This window comes from Mastacembelus armatus, chromosome 10, assembly GCF_900324485.2.
Source record: "Mastacembelus armatus chromosome 10, fMasArm1.2, whole genome shotgun sequence".
NCBI lineage: Eukaryota > Metazoa > Chordata > Actinopteri > Synbranchiformes > Mastacembelidae > Mastacembelus > Mastacembelus armatus.
The window spans coordinates 10,004,939-10,020,055 of NC_046642.1; the positions used below are offsets into that span (position 1 = coordinate 10,004,939).

The window sequence follows — 15,117 nt, forward strand, 5'->3', positions numbered from 1 at the left end:
TTCACACAAGTCAGATCTTTAAAAATGGCCATGTATGCATCACATCTGCACTGCAAATGGATAAATATACAACAAATGACACCTTTAAAGGATGTGAATCATTTATTTTGCTTCTACAATGACACAACCATTTATTTGGCTCATTCATTTTTCAAGTCATTCATAATTTTGGGGAGACCGGATGGGACTGATTAAAGAATGAAGCCATTATTGTAAAAGCCCCGCTACATTTCTTATCCTGGACCTTGAACACATCTTCTATTGTAATATCACTAATGACTTGACCATATGTTGCTCTACCAGAAGTCATGCTTTATAGCATGCAGAGTACCATTATGAAGTCGATTACATGCAGAAAACCTTAGCTTAAATCATACTGAATGTGATTTTTGTTTCTTCCTTTATTTTCATTAGTGTATCCATCGAGATTTGGCTGCACGAAACATCCTGCTTTCTGAGAATAATGTCGTGAAGATTTGTGATTTTGGACTTGCCAGAGACATCTACAAAGATCCAGATTATGTCCGCAAAGGAGATGTAAGTGTATCAAAGTGCATATTAAAGTCTAATTTTCCCTCTCTGGTGTTTACTGACAAAGAAAATTCTCCAAAGCATTTTCATTATAAATAACAGAAAAAAAGTCATGAAAAGTAGAGCTGAATACATTTAGTAGATACTGGAAATATCAGAACGATAATTTAAATCAGTGTGTTTTATTAAAACTAGATAAAGGGTCTTTAGCAGGCTCAGTTAGGCTTAGCTGAATCAAAAGCCATACTATATTAGGTGGTGTTGATAATTGAGGTATCCATACAATTGAGATAAGGCAGTAAATGATTTCTTATCTGAAAACCTGTATACAGGCTAGACTGCCGCTCAAGTGGATGGCACCTGAGGCAATTTTTGACAAGATCTACACGACTCAGAGTGACGTTTGGTCTTTTGGTGTTCTCATGTGGGAAATCTTCTCTTTGGGTAAGTGCTCAGCATTGTCCACTAGTTTCATTGTTCACACACATAGCAACAGGGGACAACTAACAACTACAAATCATCTGCATCCAACTTGTAGGTCTAACTTGCATCAATCATAAATGCATTATTAGCATATTACAGTGATTCACTAGAGATTAACTGATTACTGATTTCTTTTTATTGTTAAAATCCCCCACTTCATCAAACCTAGCATTGTAGTTTGGAGCACTGGGTTCTCTTTTCAGAGCTTATCACTAGCTTAGTTGAACCACTCGGTGCCCCCAGCTATACAGCCTCACCAGATGAACTGGGTAATAACTATCTTCTTCCACTGTGTAATTGTCCCCCCTGGGACAAAGCACCTTGGTTCGTATTGTTGGCCTGAGAAAACTGTTTTCATGCCACTTGGACAAAAAAAATACCTTAGTGAAGTTCCAGTGTGTTTTAGTACAGGCATGGGACATTAAAATCGGAGAACAGCAATCCATGTCTTCCCTGTGAGTAACACAAACTCACTGCAACCTGATCAGTGTAAAAGTGTGCTCCTGCTGTGACACCACTACAGTCTTTAAGACAGCATTATATGTTGGTCCATGATCGCCTGTGCACCGTGGCACAGAGCTCACTACGTGTTTCTATAGTAAGACTCAACATGAAATATTGTATTTTCTAATGTCACCATGGGAACCAGGGGAAACATAAGTGTAAGGATAAGAAAGCTGAGAGTGTTGATAGATCCAAGAAAGTTGGATCTATTGTTATATTGTACTTTAAGACTGTGCTGCTTTTGAATGACCACCATATGGTGTTTGTCACCCACTACTGTTGAAAGAATAGTGTGTCAAATTGCATAGTGTTTGAAATGTAAAGCACTGTGACATCATTATGACACTTTCCCCTTTTTTCTTTCCTTATTTTTCTTGGTCTCTTTCTGTCTTCTGTACTCTTGACACATTCTCACTACAATTTCCCTTAAAGAAACACTTACACATCTGGGTAGTGTTAGCTGGGCCTCAGAAAAATAAATCAGGATACAAAATGACCAAAGAACATGGCAAAGAAGTGAGCTTTGCAACCTGATCATGTTTAGAGATAAAAAGTTTCAGGGTAACCCAAGTATTTTTCAGATTACCAGTGTGTAAGGTAAATATCCAAACCTTGTTAGTATAGTGCTGACACCAAATAGTGCTTACTATTATAAAGAAAAAGAGATGGCAGATTATTGTATGATAAAACAACAGAAAGCTCTGAACTTAAAATGAAGTCCCTGGTCGTAGCTATTTAAATGCAGGCAATTAGAAATGTGATAATTGGGTGAAAAGACACATTCTAGACTGTGCTTTTAGTTTACTCTGTAAAATTTCTCCTGAAAGTTCATGCTCACTGCTAGCTAGATCTGTGGTTTCCATATGAATCTGGGTAACCACAAAGATAGCTTTATATTATGTGGGGGAATTCAAGCAAGCACACAAAAATATTATTTAATGAGTCAAGAAATTGCGTTGAAAACACAGAATTGGGGATGTATTTTCCAAAACCAACAAAATTGGGTCCTGGAGACAAGTTGGTTTAGTAAATGACTGGAGCTGAGCATGAGGTAGTCTTTGTCTCTATATTCAAATTTTATTACCAGTTTTACAGTTCAAAGGTAAATCAAATTCCCTTTTGGTTGATGTGTGATACATTTGAATCTTGACTCCAGGAGTCCAAATATAACAAGATTACAGATTTATTGTGTGTCATGAGGGGACCACTGTTATATCCTCCGGTCATTTCAAAACAGTAAGTGCTTATACTGCACTATTTTTCAGATACTTGGGAATTATTGAGTATTTGTGGCCACACTCAGCAGTAAAAGGATTTTCCAGATTTATGTTACAAAATATTATGCAGCAACATGTCTTAGTGGCTGGACCCAGTCAACTCTTCCACTTCTATCTGCTGTTCCATATAAATTATTGTTTTTGTACAATGTATTTTCCAAATGAGCACAAATAGCTAATGCAGCTTTCTTAAAAAAGCTGATATATTTAGATTTGCAATGTTAATATCATGTAAATTCACATTATGTAAAACATGTATGTTTTGTAAACCACAGCATATTATACATCATACAGCATCTCTGTTTCCCATTATTTTAAGATGTAGTGCATGTGCATGCTAGGTTATATAAATGGCCTGTGCAAAGAAACCAACAACTCTGGCATGAACCTCTCCCCAATCTTTTCCTCTCACAGGTGCCTCACCATACCCCGGTGTCCAAATTGATGAAGAATTTTGCTGCAGACTGAAAGAGGGCACCAGAATGAGAGCACCAGAGTACTCTTCCTCTGAAATGTGAGCATTCATATTAATTATACAACAAATGGAAGTAGTTTGAAGTATTAAAAGGTTTTTTTTTTTGTTTGTTTTTTTTTTTACCTCCATCTTTATGGTTTCCGCAGCAGGTCAGGGGTCATAAGAGTAGTAGGTGATCCTGGTCTGAACTTTCCAAGAGTAAACATTACCTACTGATTAGCTTGGCAGCAGTGGGTTTTGAAGCTCTGAAGAATTTTCTGACTGGCAGTGGGGAAGATGTAACTGATGTTTAAAAGCAAGAGCTATAGTCCAAGTTCACCCAGTAAGGCCAGCCAGAGATTTGAGATTTGTTTTTAAGTTGATCAGTGGATGGTGTTAGTAATAAATCTCTGTGGGACGACAGAGTCAGTATCAGAGATGTCAATCAGTGATTCTTTATAATAAGGATATTTTGGATCTTCTGTACACTGTGCAGCCAATCTAAACAAAGTGATCATAATCTAAAGTCTGTAACTGAGTCTCATTCAAATGTGTGCACACGTTGTGTCTGGTTTTCATTTCAAATGACTCGTGTGGTCAAACATCTCAAACCTTGTTATGAAAGTATAAGGTTGCACTTCTGTCTAATAATGATGCAGTATTTAAAGGTCCAAAGTTTTAACACGGCTTGTGCCAAATAAAACTAAGTGAATGAATTTATGTGTTTTGCAATGGAGGTCATGAATGGAAATTGTACATAAAATCTAATCCAGATTGTAGGTTTCAGCTGTAAATGGAGACCAGGTGGTGCCAAGAATCTCTTGCATCTTCCACTGCAGTTCTGGCACTCCACTGACAAAAACAGAGCTGCCAGATTTTATATTGTGCATAGTTAAAGACTGAGGCCTGCCTCTCATTTAAACCCAAGATAAAACCTGCTGATATCAGTTTAAAAGGGAAGCTCAGTTATGCACCCCAGCAGTGGGGTGAATTCCACTGGTCTGCTGCAGAGGTCTGCAGTTGATCACACGTCTGTAAACCGAGGTTTTGACCCTCGACCCGCACTCCAAACTTGTAATATATGAATGATGAAAAACACATGAGGTTGTAGTCGGTGTTCCACAATTAATTTGTGCCACTGCTGCAATGATTCATCAGTAATGTTGCCTGCTGCCTAATAAGTTCCCCTGACCTGATGCATTGCAGAGGAATTTAGCAGATGCCGCTCAGAGACTACAAGGACAATAAATAGGATACGTACGTCCCATCCTACTACACTTCCCAACCGGACAAAGTAGCTCAGTTCTACAGAATCCTTGCCTCAGAAACGCCACACTCCCAGAAGACCCAAAACCTGCAGGGACAGGTTATTTATTCTCATTACGGAGAAGGCAGGAAATGTGGTTTAAATTGTGCAGTCATACAATGCATCTACTTCCCCCCAATGATGTGCATAAAGGCTGTGATCATGCACTCCGCTTCCTGCCACAGTTAGGAGGAATACCACCTGGACGGGTATACTCACTCAATGTGGGAATGTGCCACATAGCTTTTTTTTCAGCAGGGTCTGACAAGAGAGGACCACTGAGGTCTTCATGTTCTGCATACAAACACAGATGGAGAAGAGGGGGGAGGGGCACTACAACGGCAAAACAGCACAGGCTTTTCCAAGTCCTCAAACCGGACAATTCCAAAATACAGTGCCAAACTGCAATCATAATAGCTATATTTACATAATATTTAAGATGTCTGTGGTTCACCATGGTAGTTCTGAAACAGAAACAGGATAGGGGTCCATCATCAACTGATCCCAATCAGCAACATACTGTGAATGTAATTTAAACAGCAGCTGTGGTGCCTTGTTTCTAAATTTCTCTACAGAATGAGACAGGCCATTAAGGTTGAACCTCACATGAAGCCTCTGAGTTTTCCCACACAGGCAGAGATGCTGACAGCTTGTCAGAGACCTAAGTGAGGCTGTGTTCACAAACTGGTCTTCACACCCCAGACCAGGAGAAACTCAGATCGAGCCCCAGAGTCTCAGGATTACCTGAAAATAGAGATCTGTTGATTTAGCAGTGGGCCAGATGTAGACGCTCAAGATTTGTTTATTGAAGATGAAAAGACAGAGGGCTACCACTCCTGAGAATAGTTAGTTTTTCTACATGGTGCTAAATGTTTTTGCACAAATTTAGTCACATTTAACAATACATCAACGCAAACATACTATATTGTTTTTGGCAGTAGCATTGAGAGTGTTCATCCTTGCTCTGAAGGCTGGCATGTGTCTTTCTCACAGTGTGTGCTCATTGGTATATTGTTTGCTTGTAGATATCAGACCATGTTGGACTGCTGGCAGGGGGAGCCACAGGAGCGCCCAACTTTCACTGAGCTGGTGGAAAGGCTAGGAGATCTGCTTCAGGCCAGTGTGCAACAGGTAAGATAGACAGGAGTGTGCACTGTTTGTATTACAGAGTTTAAGTCTCATTATCTGAAGGTTCAGTGAGTATCCATAGTTTGTATTAACAGTAGCAGGAATAAACCGTCACCGCCAGCAATTTTTAGGCTCTGGCGTAAACGTTAATAGTGGAAATGTTCTCTCAGTAACTGATTTTATAATTTGCATCAGTGAAACTGTATTCTTAGAGGTTGTGCCTCTGTTTGGTCACTTTAGGAGGGGAAACACTACATACCCATCAACACTGCTCTCCTGGATAAGGTGGGAGACCCATCCAACACCCCCGTGCCATCAGAGGAAACCCCCACAAGACCAGTCTCCCACCGTGACTCAGGGAGCACCTGGTGAGAACATATATTATGTTATATTGCCTTTCTTTTACTAGAGTTATTTTTTGATCTAGTTTAGCAACATACTAGAGATGTTGCTAAACAGATGGCAAGTTAATCCATCACTTGGTCCTCAAGCTAGTCATTCTGTGTATGAGAATGGTCATGGCATTTGATAAATTTACTTCTAAATATAAATCCTGATGACTTTAGTGATTGGTGAAAATGTTAACATGTACAGTACTTGTTGGATGGGCATAAAACTTAGTAGAGGCATTCATGGTCCTCAGAGGATGAATTCTAATGACTGATGATTCTCTTAGTTTCTTCTAGTGCCCCCATGAGGTTGACAGCTTTGGTTATCCAGTACTTTGGTATATGTTTACATACATGCAAAAGATCAGCATCTTTGCTCTTTGATTGTGAACATGTTAGCATACTGATGTTTTGCAATCCATTTTGCATATGTACAGTCTTAAAGAGCTGCTACATTAGCTGTCAACTATAAACCTTGGTGACTCTGACTCTTTTCTGTTACACCCTGTGAACTTGTCAAGACATTCAAAGGAAAATCACCTTATCTAAAAGACATGTCAATCATTTTCCCACTTTGCAATGAATAAAGTCTAAACCAGTTATTGTTCCTGTATCACTCAGGCTAAACCTTAACAGCAGAACATTTAGCTCTGACCTGAGGACAATGAGAGACCTGACTGGCACATGATAAGAAATATACACACCACATCTCAATGACCAGAGAGCCCTTTTAAGAATTGTGGCTCCTGAGAGGAATTTTCCCCAAAAACAACAGAGCCAGCTTCAAGATTTATGTCCACTTAAAATAATATTTGTTGAGCTCTTGGGTTTTTGCAGTTCTTCCAAGTGCATATGTGTAGGAGGTGCTGAAAAGCAGTAATGCCAGTTACCCTTAAGTTTAATGAAGCAGTTGTTTTAACCTCTGGGTGCTGAAATGTAAAGTAAACAAGATGTTTCTTCAAAGTACAATGTCATAGATGCTGTGCATTGTTGCTTTTAGTGATTAGGTTCCTGCTGTTTTTGTCGCTGCACTTTGGCTTTAGGCTCCAGTGTACTCTAAATGATTCTCTGAAGCAAAATGGGACATTTTAGGATATCTTGGAGTCTTACACTAGAAATTTTTTTTTTTTTTTTATCAGGAATGTTAAGATCCGGCCTGCTAGTGTGAAAACCTTCGACGAGGTAGTCATAGAGAATGGAACAAATAAGAACCACGGGGTGAGTTATTCATGCTGAAACTTACGCATTTTTCACCCTATTTAATTCTGTTTTTATCTGCTGCCATTGGACCATTTATCCCAAAAATCTAAAATAAAAATAAATCAAACTTTTTGTAGTTGAAACCTCATAAAACTGAATTTCTGGTAAAAACTGAATTAGCCCCTGGCTTAGATCGCTGACAGCTTACCTCAAACAACACAGATACTGCCAGTGTCATAAACAAACCAGTACTTTCCAAAATATAGTTAAAACAAACATGCTTCCTTTCCTCTCGTCCTGACTACTGTAATTTGCTTGTGCTAAATGAATGGGTCCGTCTGTTCTGATTTACACTGGCTCCCCTATATTAGAACTAAACTTTTAAGATTACTTGAATAACTTGAATACTTTTTTTTTACGTCATTTCCCTTTCTGTCCCCTTTGCCCTTTCTGTCTGTGAACCTTAACCTATGAAATAATGATGAAAATCCACATTCATACATTGAGTAATGTGTGGATTTTTGCCATGTATGACTGTTAAATTCAACGAAAAATTTCAAGCTATTTTATGTTCACTGGTCAGTCACATTGTAACTCAGAACTTACAAATAGTCTGCTTACTTGCATGTTATGTAATTAAAAATAAAATGACATGGGCTTTTACTCACTCTCGGTCTGTCTGTCCACCATCAGGGCGGTGAGTCAGACAGCGGTATGGGCCTCTCATCTGACAGCATGAACACCCTGAAGCGCCTTGAATCACTGGCAAGCCGACCTCTGAGCATCATGGCTCTCGCGTACGTACACTACACCACACCCCACGCCAAATGAACACACACAACACACTGGAAGAGGCTACAAAATATCTGCTTGGAAACCTCCCTGCTGTGCTGGAATGTAGACGCTATAACTATCATACAACGCACACCCAAGGTTTTTTTTTTTTTTTTTTTTTTCTTTCTGCTTTAAGAAGAAGTCAGCAGCTAGATGTCCCTTTTGTCTGTAAAAAGCCGTGTGTGAGAGACAATGACACAAAGAAGAAGTAAGAGGGAGAAAGCTTGAAGGTGGCAAACTCACAGCCTGAGCATAAAAGCAGAGTGAGTGTGTCACTTGTTTTAAGAGCGCTCACTAAAAGCTCTTTGTTTTCCCAAAGAGTCCTCAGTGAGAATACCCCCCAGGCTGATTTAACTTGTGAGTCAAGGCTGCCTGCTGTAACTCAGTGGTAGGTAACAAACACACATAATCTCAAAAGTGAGACCAAAAAAGTCAGTACTTCAAAACTGTCTGAATTGTTTGATGGCTTTAAGCTGTGGATCCTATTAGGGAAACCTATAAAGTGTTTTCACTTCATAGGTTATTTGATGATAATGTCAAATGTCCTTTCTTCTCAGGGTTTCTGTAGGTATGCTAAGGCTTACATAAGTTTACAGCAGCTCAGTGGCAGGGTTAATTCACAGGGTCAGACCTCTGAACTTCCTAATTTTACCTAACACTTTGTGGTTTTATTCTGCTGGTCCCTGTATTACCTGTACTACTTTAACTAATACTCAGTGAATTAATTTATTACACAACAAATATTTATGATTCCCAAATTTTCAAGGAAGAAAGTGTGGGTGTGAACCCATTATTTAGAGTGAGTGCATGAATGTCTTCTGTGGAACCAGCTCATCAGACACTTAGCAGAGGTAATGACACATTTACAACTCACCAAACACCCACAGGGTCTTTAGATCTGAGAGCTTGAATTTGAGGCTCACTGGAGACCTGCTGGTGTCGTCAGGCTTTGGCTTTGCAGACAGAATCAGCCGAGGCATGCAGAGAATGATCTGTATTTTGTGGGGAGGAACCTCCCCTGCTGGGCGACAGCCCGGTCACTACCTGTGAAATCAGGAGGCCCTCTCCTGTTTGTCCTAATGCTGAGGGGCTTTTGTCCACCTGTCACTCCCCCTGCTTTCACTGCTCCTCTAACCTGCACTCTTTTTGTCAGTCACACGAAGAACAACTTGTTGAACAATATGGTCAGGGAGGTCGACTATTTTTTCACTGTCCTAAAGGATGTTTGAGGAGTTTGCATTTTATAACTTGAGTGCCTAAGGATAGAGAGTGTCATTTGTGACAGATTTTTAAAGCATGAAGAGGCAGATTTGTTATTTGGTGTTTGTGATTTTGTATGTGGATATTAAAATCTTGCTACACAAGCCCAAAAAAAATCCCTTTTCCTATCATAAATGCTCACAAAGTAATTGAATCAATCTACTAAGTTGAGGCTCAGATATTACTTGGACTCATTTATCTGTTGCCCACTTGCCAAGTATACCTCCACCTTGTGCTTAGTATTGGCAACTTAACACTGTGCCCTTGAATTATAAATTTCGATGCCTAGTTTACAAGGTAGTTGTTAATCAGGACAGCATACCACCATACCAGTGATGCCCCCACCCCTACTGTGCTCTGACCCTTTGGCCTCAAGAGAGAGGCTATGGAAACCCTTAGCAACCTCTGGACAATTAGAGGCAATTACTCATATTCTGGGCATCAAATGAGGCAGAAAACTCAGAATGATGTATTACCTCATACATGAATGAGAAAAGGTTCATCTGATCGTGCAGCTTCACAACAGGCATTTCCAGGGAAATCAGCCCAGCCCTCTGTCTAGCTGTCATTAAAAAAAAAACAAAAAAAAAACAGAAGAACATTAAAGTGCACAGCAGGTTTTCATACTGATTATCTCGTTTTCATCTTCCTGTCATGCCACACTGATTAGTTGTGTGTTTATCTTTTTTTAATGTTTTTGCAATTAGGAATGTCTTTATTGAACAAGGTGGATAAATTGTCTATTATCCACTTGTTTTTTTTTTTTTTTTTTTTTGTGGACAGAAAATTTAGTTTAGAGCTCTATTATTTCCAGTATCGACTAATGTGTTGATGCTTTTCTTAACCAACAGATTAGTCTTTAATCTACAAGTTTTCATAAACTTCCTTCAGTTTCCTATAGATCACTATGCTTTGTCTAACCAACCCAAGAATTGAAACAATTGAAAATCATTAAATCTTCATGTTTGAGAAACCGAAACCAGAGAATATTTCTAATTTTTGCTTAAAAAATGACTAACATTTTCCTCCGCTGTCCTTGATAGGAATATGTAGTTTAGATAATGAGTGGATGGATTTATCATTTTATAAAGACTGCCTAATTAAAAAAAAAAAAAAATCACTGTCTCTGTGTTTTCAGGATGAAGGCAGTGAGTAAGAGTAAAGAGTCTGTGTTGAATGACACTGAGAAGGAGAAGTTCCCACCGACAGTCCCGGCTCTGGACTTCAGCCTGGATGATTCAGCTCTGGAGGACTCAGCTCTGGAGGACTCAGCTCTGGACGTCGGCCTGGAGTGTCACAGCCCACCACCTGACTACAACTACGTGGTGCGCTACTCCACCCCTCCTGTGTAACGTGCTCGTGGAGACTGACTGACCTCCCCTTCTGTTCTCCTCTGTTTTGACTCTTATCTCTGGATTGCTTTTGTAGCAACATTTGAGAGGAAAACACACACACAAAGACTGCCACGGAAATATTTAAGAGAGGACACTCTGAAATGATTCCTTAAACTACTCAACCATAACGTCTGCATCTTCCAGCTTTTAGGGCGCCTGTTGTGCAGCAAAAGTAAATCTGTAGACTGTCCAGTTTTCAGATGTAGGCTGATGTTAATGCTGCTGGTCTATCCACATTCACTGTGATATGTCAAAAAGCTGAAAACAGGCTCAGGTATTTCTTTGATTTACTGTGAAGACAAAAGGCAAGATTTGAACTACCACAACCTTTAATGATGAAATAAGAGGAAAGGGTCTAGTTGAGGCTTTTCAACTTTACGTAAATGCAAGTTTGTAATTTTTCTAAAATAAACAGAATCATGTTTTAGTAATGTGGCTACTTTTTTCATAGGAATAACAGCTACAGTTTAAAAAAGAGTGATATCAATTAATCATTTTTTTAAAAGGTCTCTTATTTGACATATCATGCTGCAGTGATTCCATGAAAAATATTAACTCAGGTTGACCCAGTGACAGAGGAGAGACACACACTGTTGGGTGGGGGATGTTTTTTAAACTCTTCAGGTTATGGAAAATCACCAGTGAAGGAGGAAATGGGCTGAGAGTAAAACCAGACTCGAGATTTAACACTGCAGCTTGTACATGAAGTTAGAAACCTGATATTAGAGCAAGATTTCAACAACATTTCAACAGGACTAGTTTATTCAAAAATCACTGGTAGAACAAATTGTGTATTTAGTTTGTAAACACTGTCACTTAGCAATCCAGTTAGATTCACATTTGTAAGTTAACCAAAGGATTTTCCAGCTCAATCTTCCTGATATCACCTTGTAATATCCCAGTGTTGTATGCTGTTTGTGCTGCTGTATTCACTGATAGGAAAGCCAAGCGATTCTACTCCTGCAGAAACATGTATGTGGATGCTCTGTGCCCCTCGTCTTGTGCTTTAGTGTTAGTAAAGCTTGCAGGGCAGGCTCCAGAAACTCAGTGTCAGTCTGCTCTTATTCGCTGTTATGTGTTAACATGTAAAACCTCCTTGTTAGCATTTTATTATATTTTGTAACACAGGATGTATTTAAAGTAATGTGGACCAAACTTTGATTCAGGATCACATGTTACTGTACTCACACCCTGTAGAAATGCAGCTAGCTTGTGCTTGTTGACCACTAAAGAAAACTTTGTCAGTGAGTAAACTAAAGTGAATATTTTGAACCCCTTGATGTGGTTTTGTTTTTTTTCTTTTGTTTTTTTGTGGACCAACTTGCTCTGTTGATGTGGAAGGTTATGCACTGATACGTAATACCCAGTATAATTTTTGTATTCTAGAGATATATTATTTTAAACAGTGTTGAGGGTCCCATGTTACAAAGATTTATGATTTTATTTTGCTTTATTTAACTCATAATAATAGGACATTAACATTTTTGCAGTATTTGTTGTATTATTTCTTACTATCTTAACATTATGGTTTTCTTCGCACATAACCATGACTAATTCCTGCAGCAGTTCAAACCATCCTAACTTTTTTTGTTCATGTAGTGTATCAAGGTAGTCAATGAAAGTAATGTTCCCCAACACTGTTAACTGAGCATATGAAGTAAATAAATAAAGATCTATATATTTATGTTACTTACATGTGGCCTTGTCTCATAATTGTTTGAAATAAGTACATGCAGTGATGACATTGAAGATCACATGACTTCTATTGACCAGTATCATGACAACTATTTTGTGTTCGTTTGTTGATTCTCTGACTTACCATCTAGTGTCATCATCAGGTCAGAATTTAAATTTGCGCAATACTTTGGTTAATGGATTTCACGTTTCATGTAACTTACCACAGTTCACCTAAAGGCACCACAGAGTCGTACATGTTTATAAGCTTTGGATTGGTTTATACTGAAAAACAACATGGTTTCACGGTATTGACTCATTAAAATCATGTTATTTATTTTTAAGTGTTTCCTCATGTTCCACAGCAAGAAAACAAAACTTAGAGTGGGTTTGTCTACAACAGTGAGTGTAGTGTCAATAAAATAAAACCCATGACTCATTATCTGAAATCAGTGAACCCAACCAGTGGTACTCAATGTTTAGTGCGGTGTGCATCAGTAGCAATAAATCTATCTACACAAAAAAGAAAATAGAAATTTGTCACAGATTTTTTTTATTTTTTTTTTTTAGTACAAATCAGCTTATGATTGCTCACCTCCATGTTGGGAAACAAGCAAGGTAAGACCAGAGGCTTCAGACTATTTTTAACTCTGTTGATAGACAGAATCAAATGCTGCTTGATTATTCCCATCTGAATTCTCAGACCTTAATGAAAATGTTTGTATCATCAGTGTCCAGCACCTCTGCTCCTCTTTGGACTGTGAGCGACTCACTTCCTCACTAGGACAAGGTGTCGGCAGCCTGTCTGTACACCGGGACAATGCCCCTCCAAGTGGGGAAAGGAAGGAACTTTTAATCATCCTGGTCTCGACAGGAGGACGCCACACATGCACGGCTTCCTATGAGAGTGTAGTACCCCTGCTTACCGGTACTGGGTGTGTCTGACGGGACCACACGCCACAGGACAGGTCAGGCCCTTAACTGTCTCCACTTGTCCCCACAGGATTTACTGTGTTTACTGTAAGCTGAGTAGGCAGCATTGCATTCAAACACGTCACCAAACATATTTCCAAATTGTGGGACACAAACAAACAAGGGAAGGATGTTCAAGTGTTGGGTGGGAGGGGGTTGGGTTGTGGTTTACTCTTGACTGTCATTTTTCTTCTGGCAACAAACAAACAAGTTTGTGTATCTGCACTTACACACAATATTTTCCCAAACAGGCAGAAAGATAAGGCCTGCCATGATCCTGAGTGTGGGAACTGGGAACAGCTCTGTCAGTGAGTTAATTTATGCAGATATTATTTTAAATGTTTAATTAATTAAGACAGAAAAAAAAATTATAGATTGATATAAAATACAAATTCAGTTTTTTTTTTTATATCAAACACAGTGGAGCAAATATTTCTCATTTTTTTCTTTTTAATTAATTGATCCTATCTATCCTCAAGCTGCAACAATAGAGGTTTTAAATTTTTGAGATGTTCGCAGTTTAATGGTTAATAGTTTTCGTTAACAAATAGCAAACCAGGAGGTGAGGAATACACACCTCTGTAGATCATATACTGTAAATTACAATGCTATGACCGCAGGAGCTTCTCACCATTGTTCTCTGACCAGAAACAAGCAGGACATGAGTCAAGATGGAATGAGTAAAACATTGTAAAGTGTCAATTGTAAAATGCAAAATCTGTGCAACACATCACAGAAATTAACAAAAAAAATATTAGGAATTATTTATTTATTTATTACCCAGGGAACATAATAGTTATTAACATCCAGTTTGCATCAAGTACAACACCCACTGTGCAAACTGTTTTTCCCTCTTTCATTTAACAATTGCATTTATGCACCTCCCTCCTTGTTCCTCAGCCACTTCCACTGCCTCTTCCCAAAGCAAACAGAGTCGCAAAACAATCTGTTAATCATTCAAAATGACCCCTGAAACTACGCCAAAAAAACATTCGGAAATCGGCTGAATTTGGGAAGCTTTAAATCCTGTCTCACACCGGTTTGAGGCCATAGAGCAAATAGCGCAAAGGTTGCCCCTTCCCCATATAAATGTGAGCACAATGCTATTCCCAGACCCCTGCCCATGAAGGTGAATGGTGGGTAGGCCACATCCGTGCCCGTCACCTAAATGCAGAACAATCCTTTAACCTTTAATAAGCGAAGAACAGGCCAAGGCAACAACCCATAGGGCTAAATAAAGACCCCTCTATAACAGGCTTCTGTGGTCAAAGAGCAAGGGAAAAAGCAAACAGATCAGCAACACGTTTGATTATTGTCAGTAGCGATGCTGATGTGACCGCCTGAGATGATGTAGCTGTTAGAATGGTGGGAAAGAAAAGGGTGTCCAGTAATGATGGATGCTGGGTTACTGCATTGTCCTGGGTTTGGTTTTGACTCAGGTCCTTTGTTGCATGTTCATTGGTTTCAGTTATCCATCCTGAGGGTGACATGAATATCAGTAAACAAATTTGATCCAATAGTTGAGATATCTGAATATGTGAATAAAAGTGGTGGGCCAACACACTGACATCGCCATCCCATGTGTTGCCGTGTTGCTGTCGAGGCTGAACATCTTACACCTAGAACCAAACAGGCTTAAGAAACATCTGGAGATTCCACCTGTTAACACCAGCTGTGTCACTTCTAGGAAGTACTTTGAGAACATTTGTGA

General features: G+C 39.1%; 1 protein-coding gene across 1 annotated transcript in view; it reads left to right on the forward strand.

The window, feature by feature from the left end:
- The window catches only part of kdrl (kinase insert domain receptor like), a 35,153-nt gene extending 23,121 nt beyond the window's left edge, over positions 1-12,032 (forward strand). The window contains exons 23-30 of the mRNA XM_026329921.1: positions 415-537; positions 864-975; positions 3,210-3,309; positions 5,581-5,686; positions 5,924-6,051; positions 7,212-7,290; positions 7,966-8,069; positions 10,505-12,032. Coding sequence (XP_026185706.1) covers positions 415-537; positions 864-975; positions 3,210-3,309; positions 5,581-5,686; positions 5,924-6,051; positions 7,212-7,290; positions 7,966-8,069; positions 10,505-10,718 — 966 coding nt within the window. The 3' untranslated portion in view covers positions 10,719-12,032. The remainder of the gene's footprint in view (positions 1-414; positions 538-863; positions 976-3,209; positions 3,310-5,580; positions 5,687-5,923; positions 6,052-7,211; positions 7,291-7,965; positions 8,070-10,504) is intronic.
- The last annotated feature ends 3,085 nt before the right edge of the window (positions 12,033-15,117 follow it).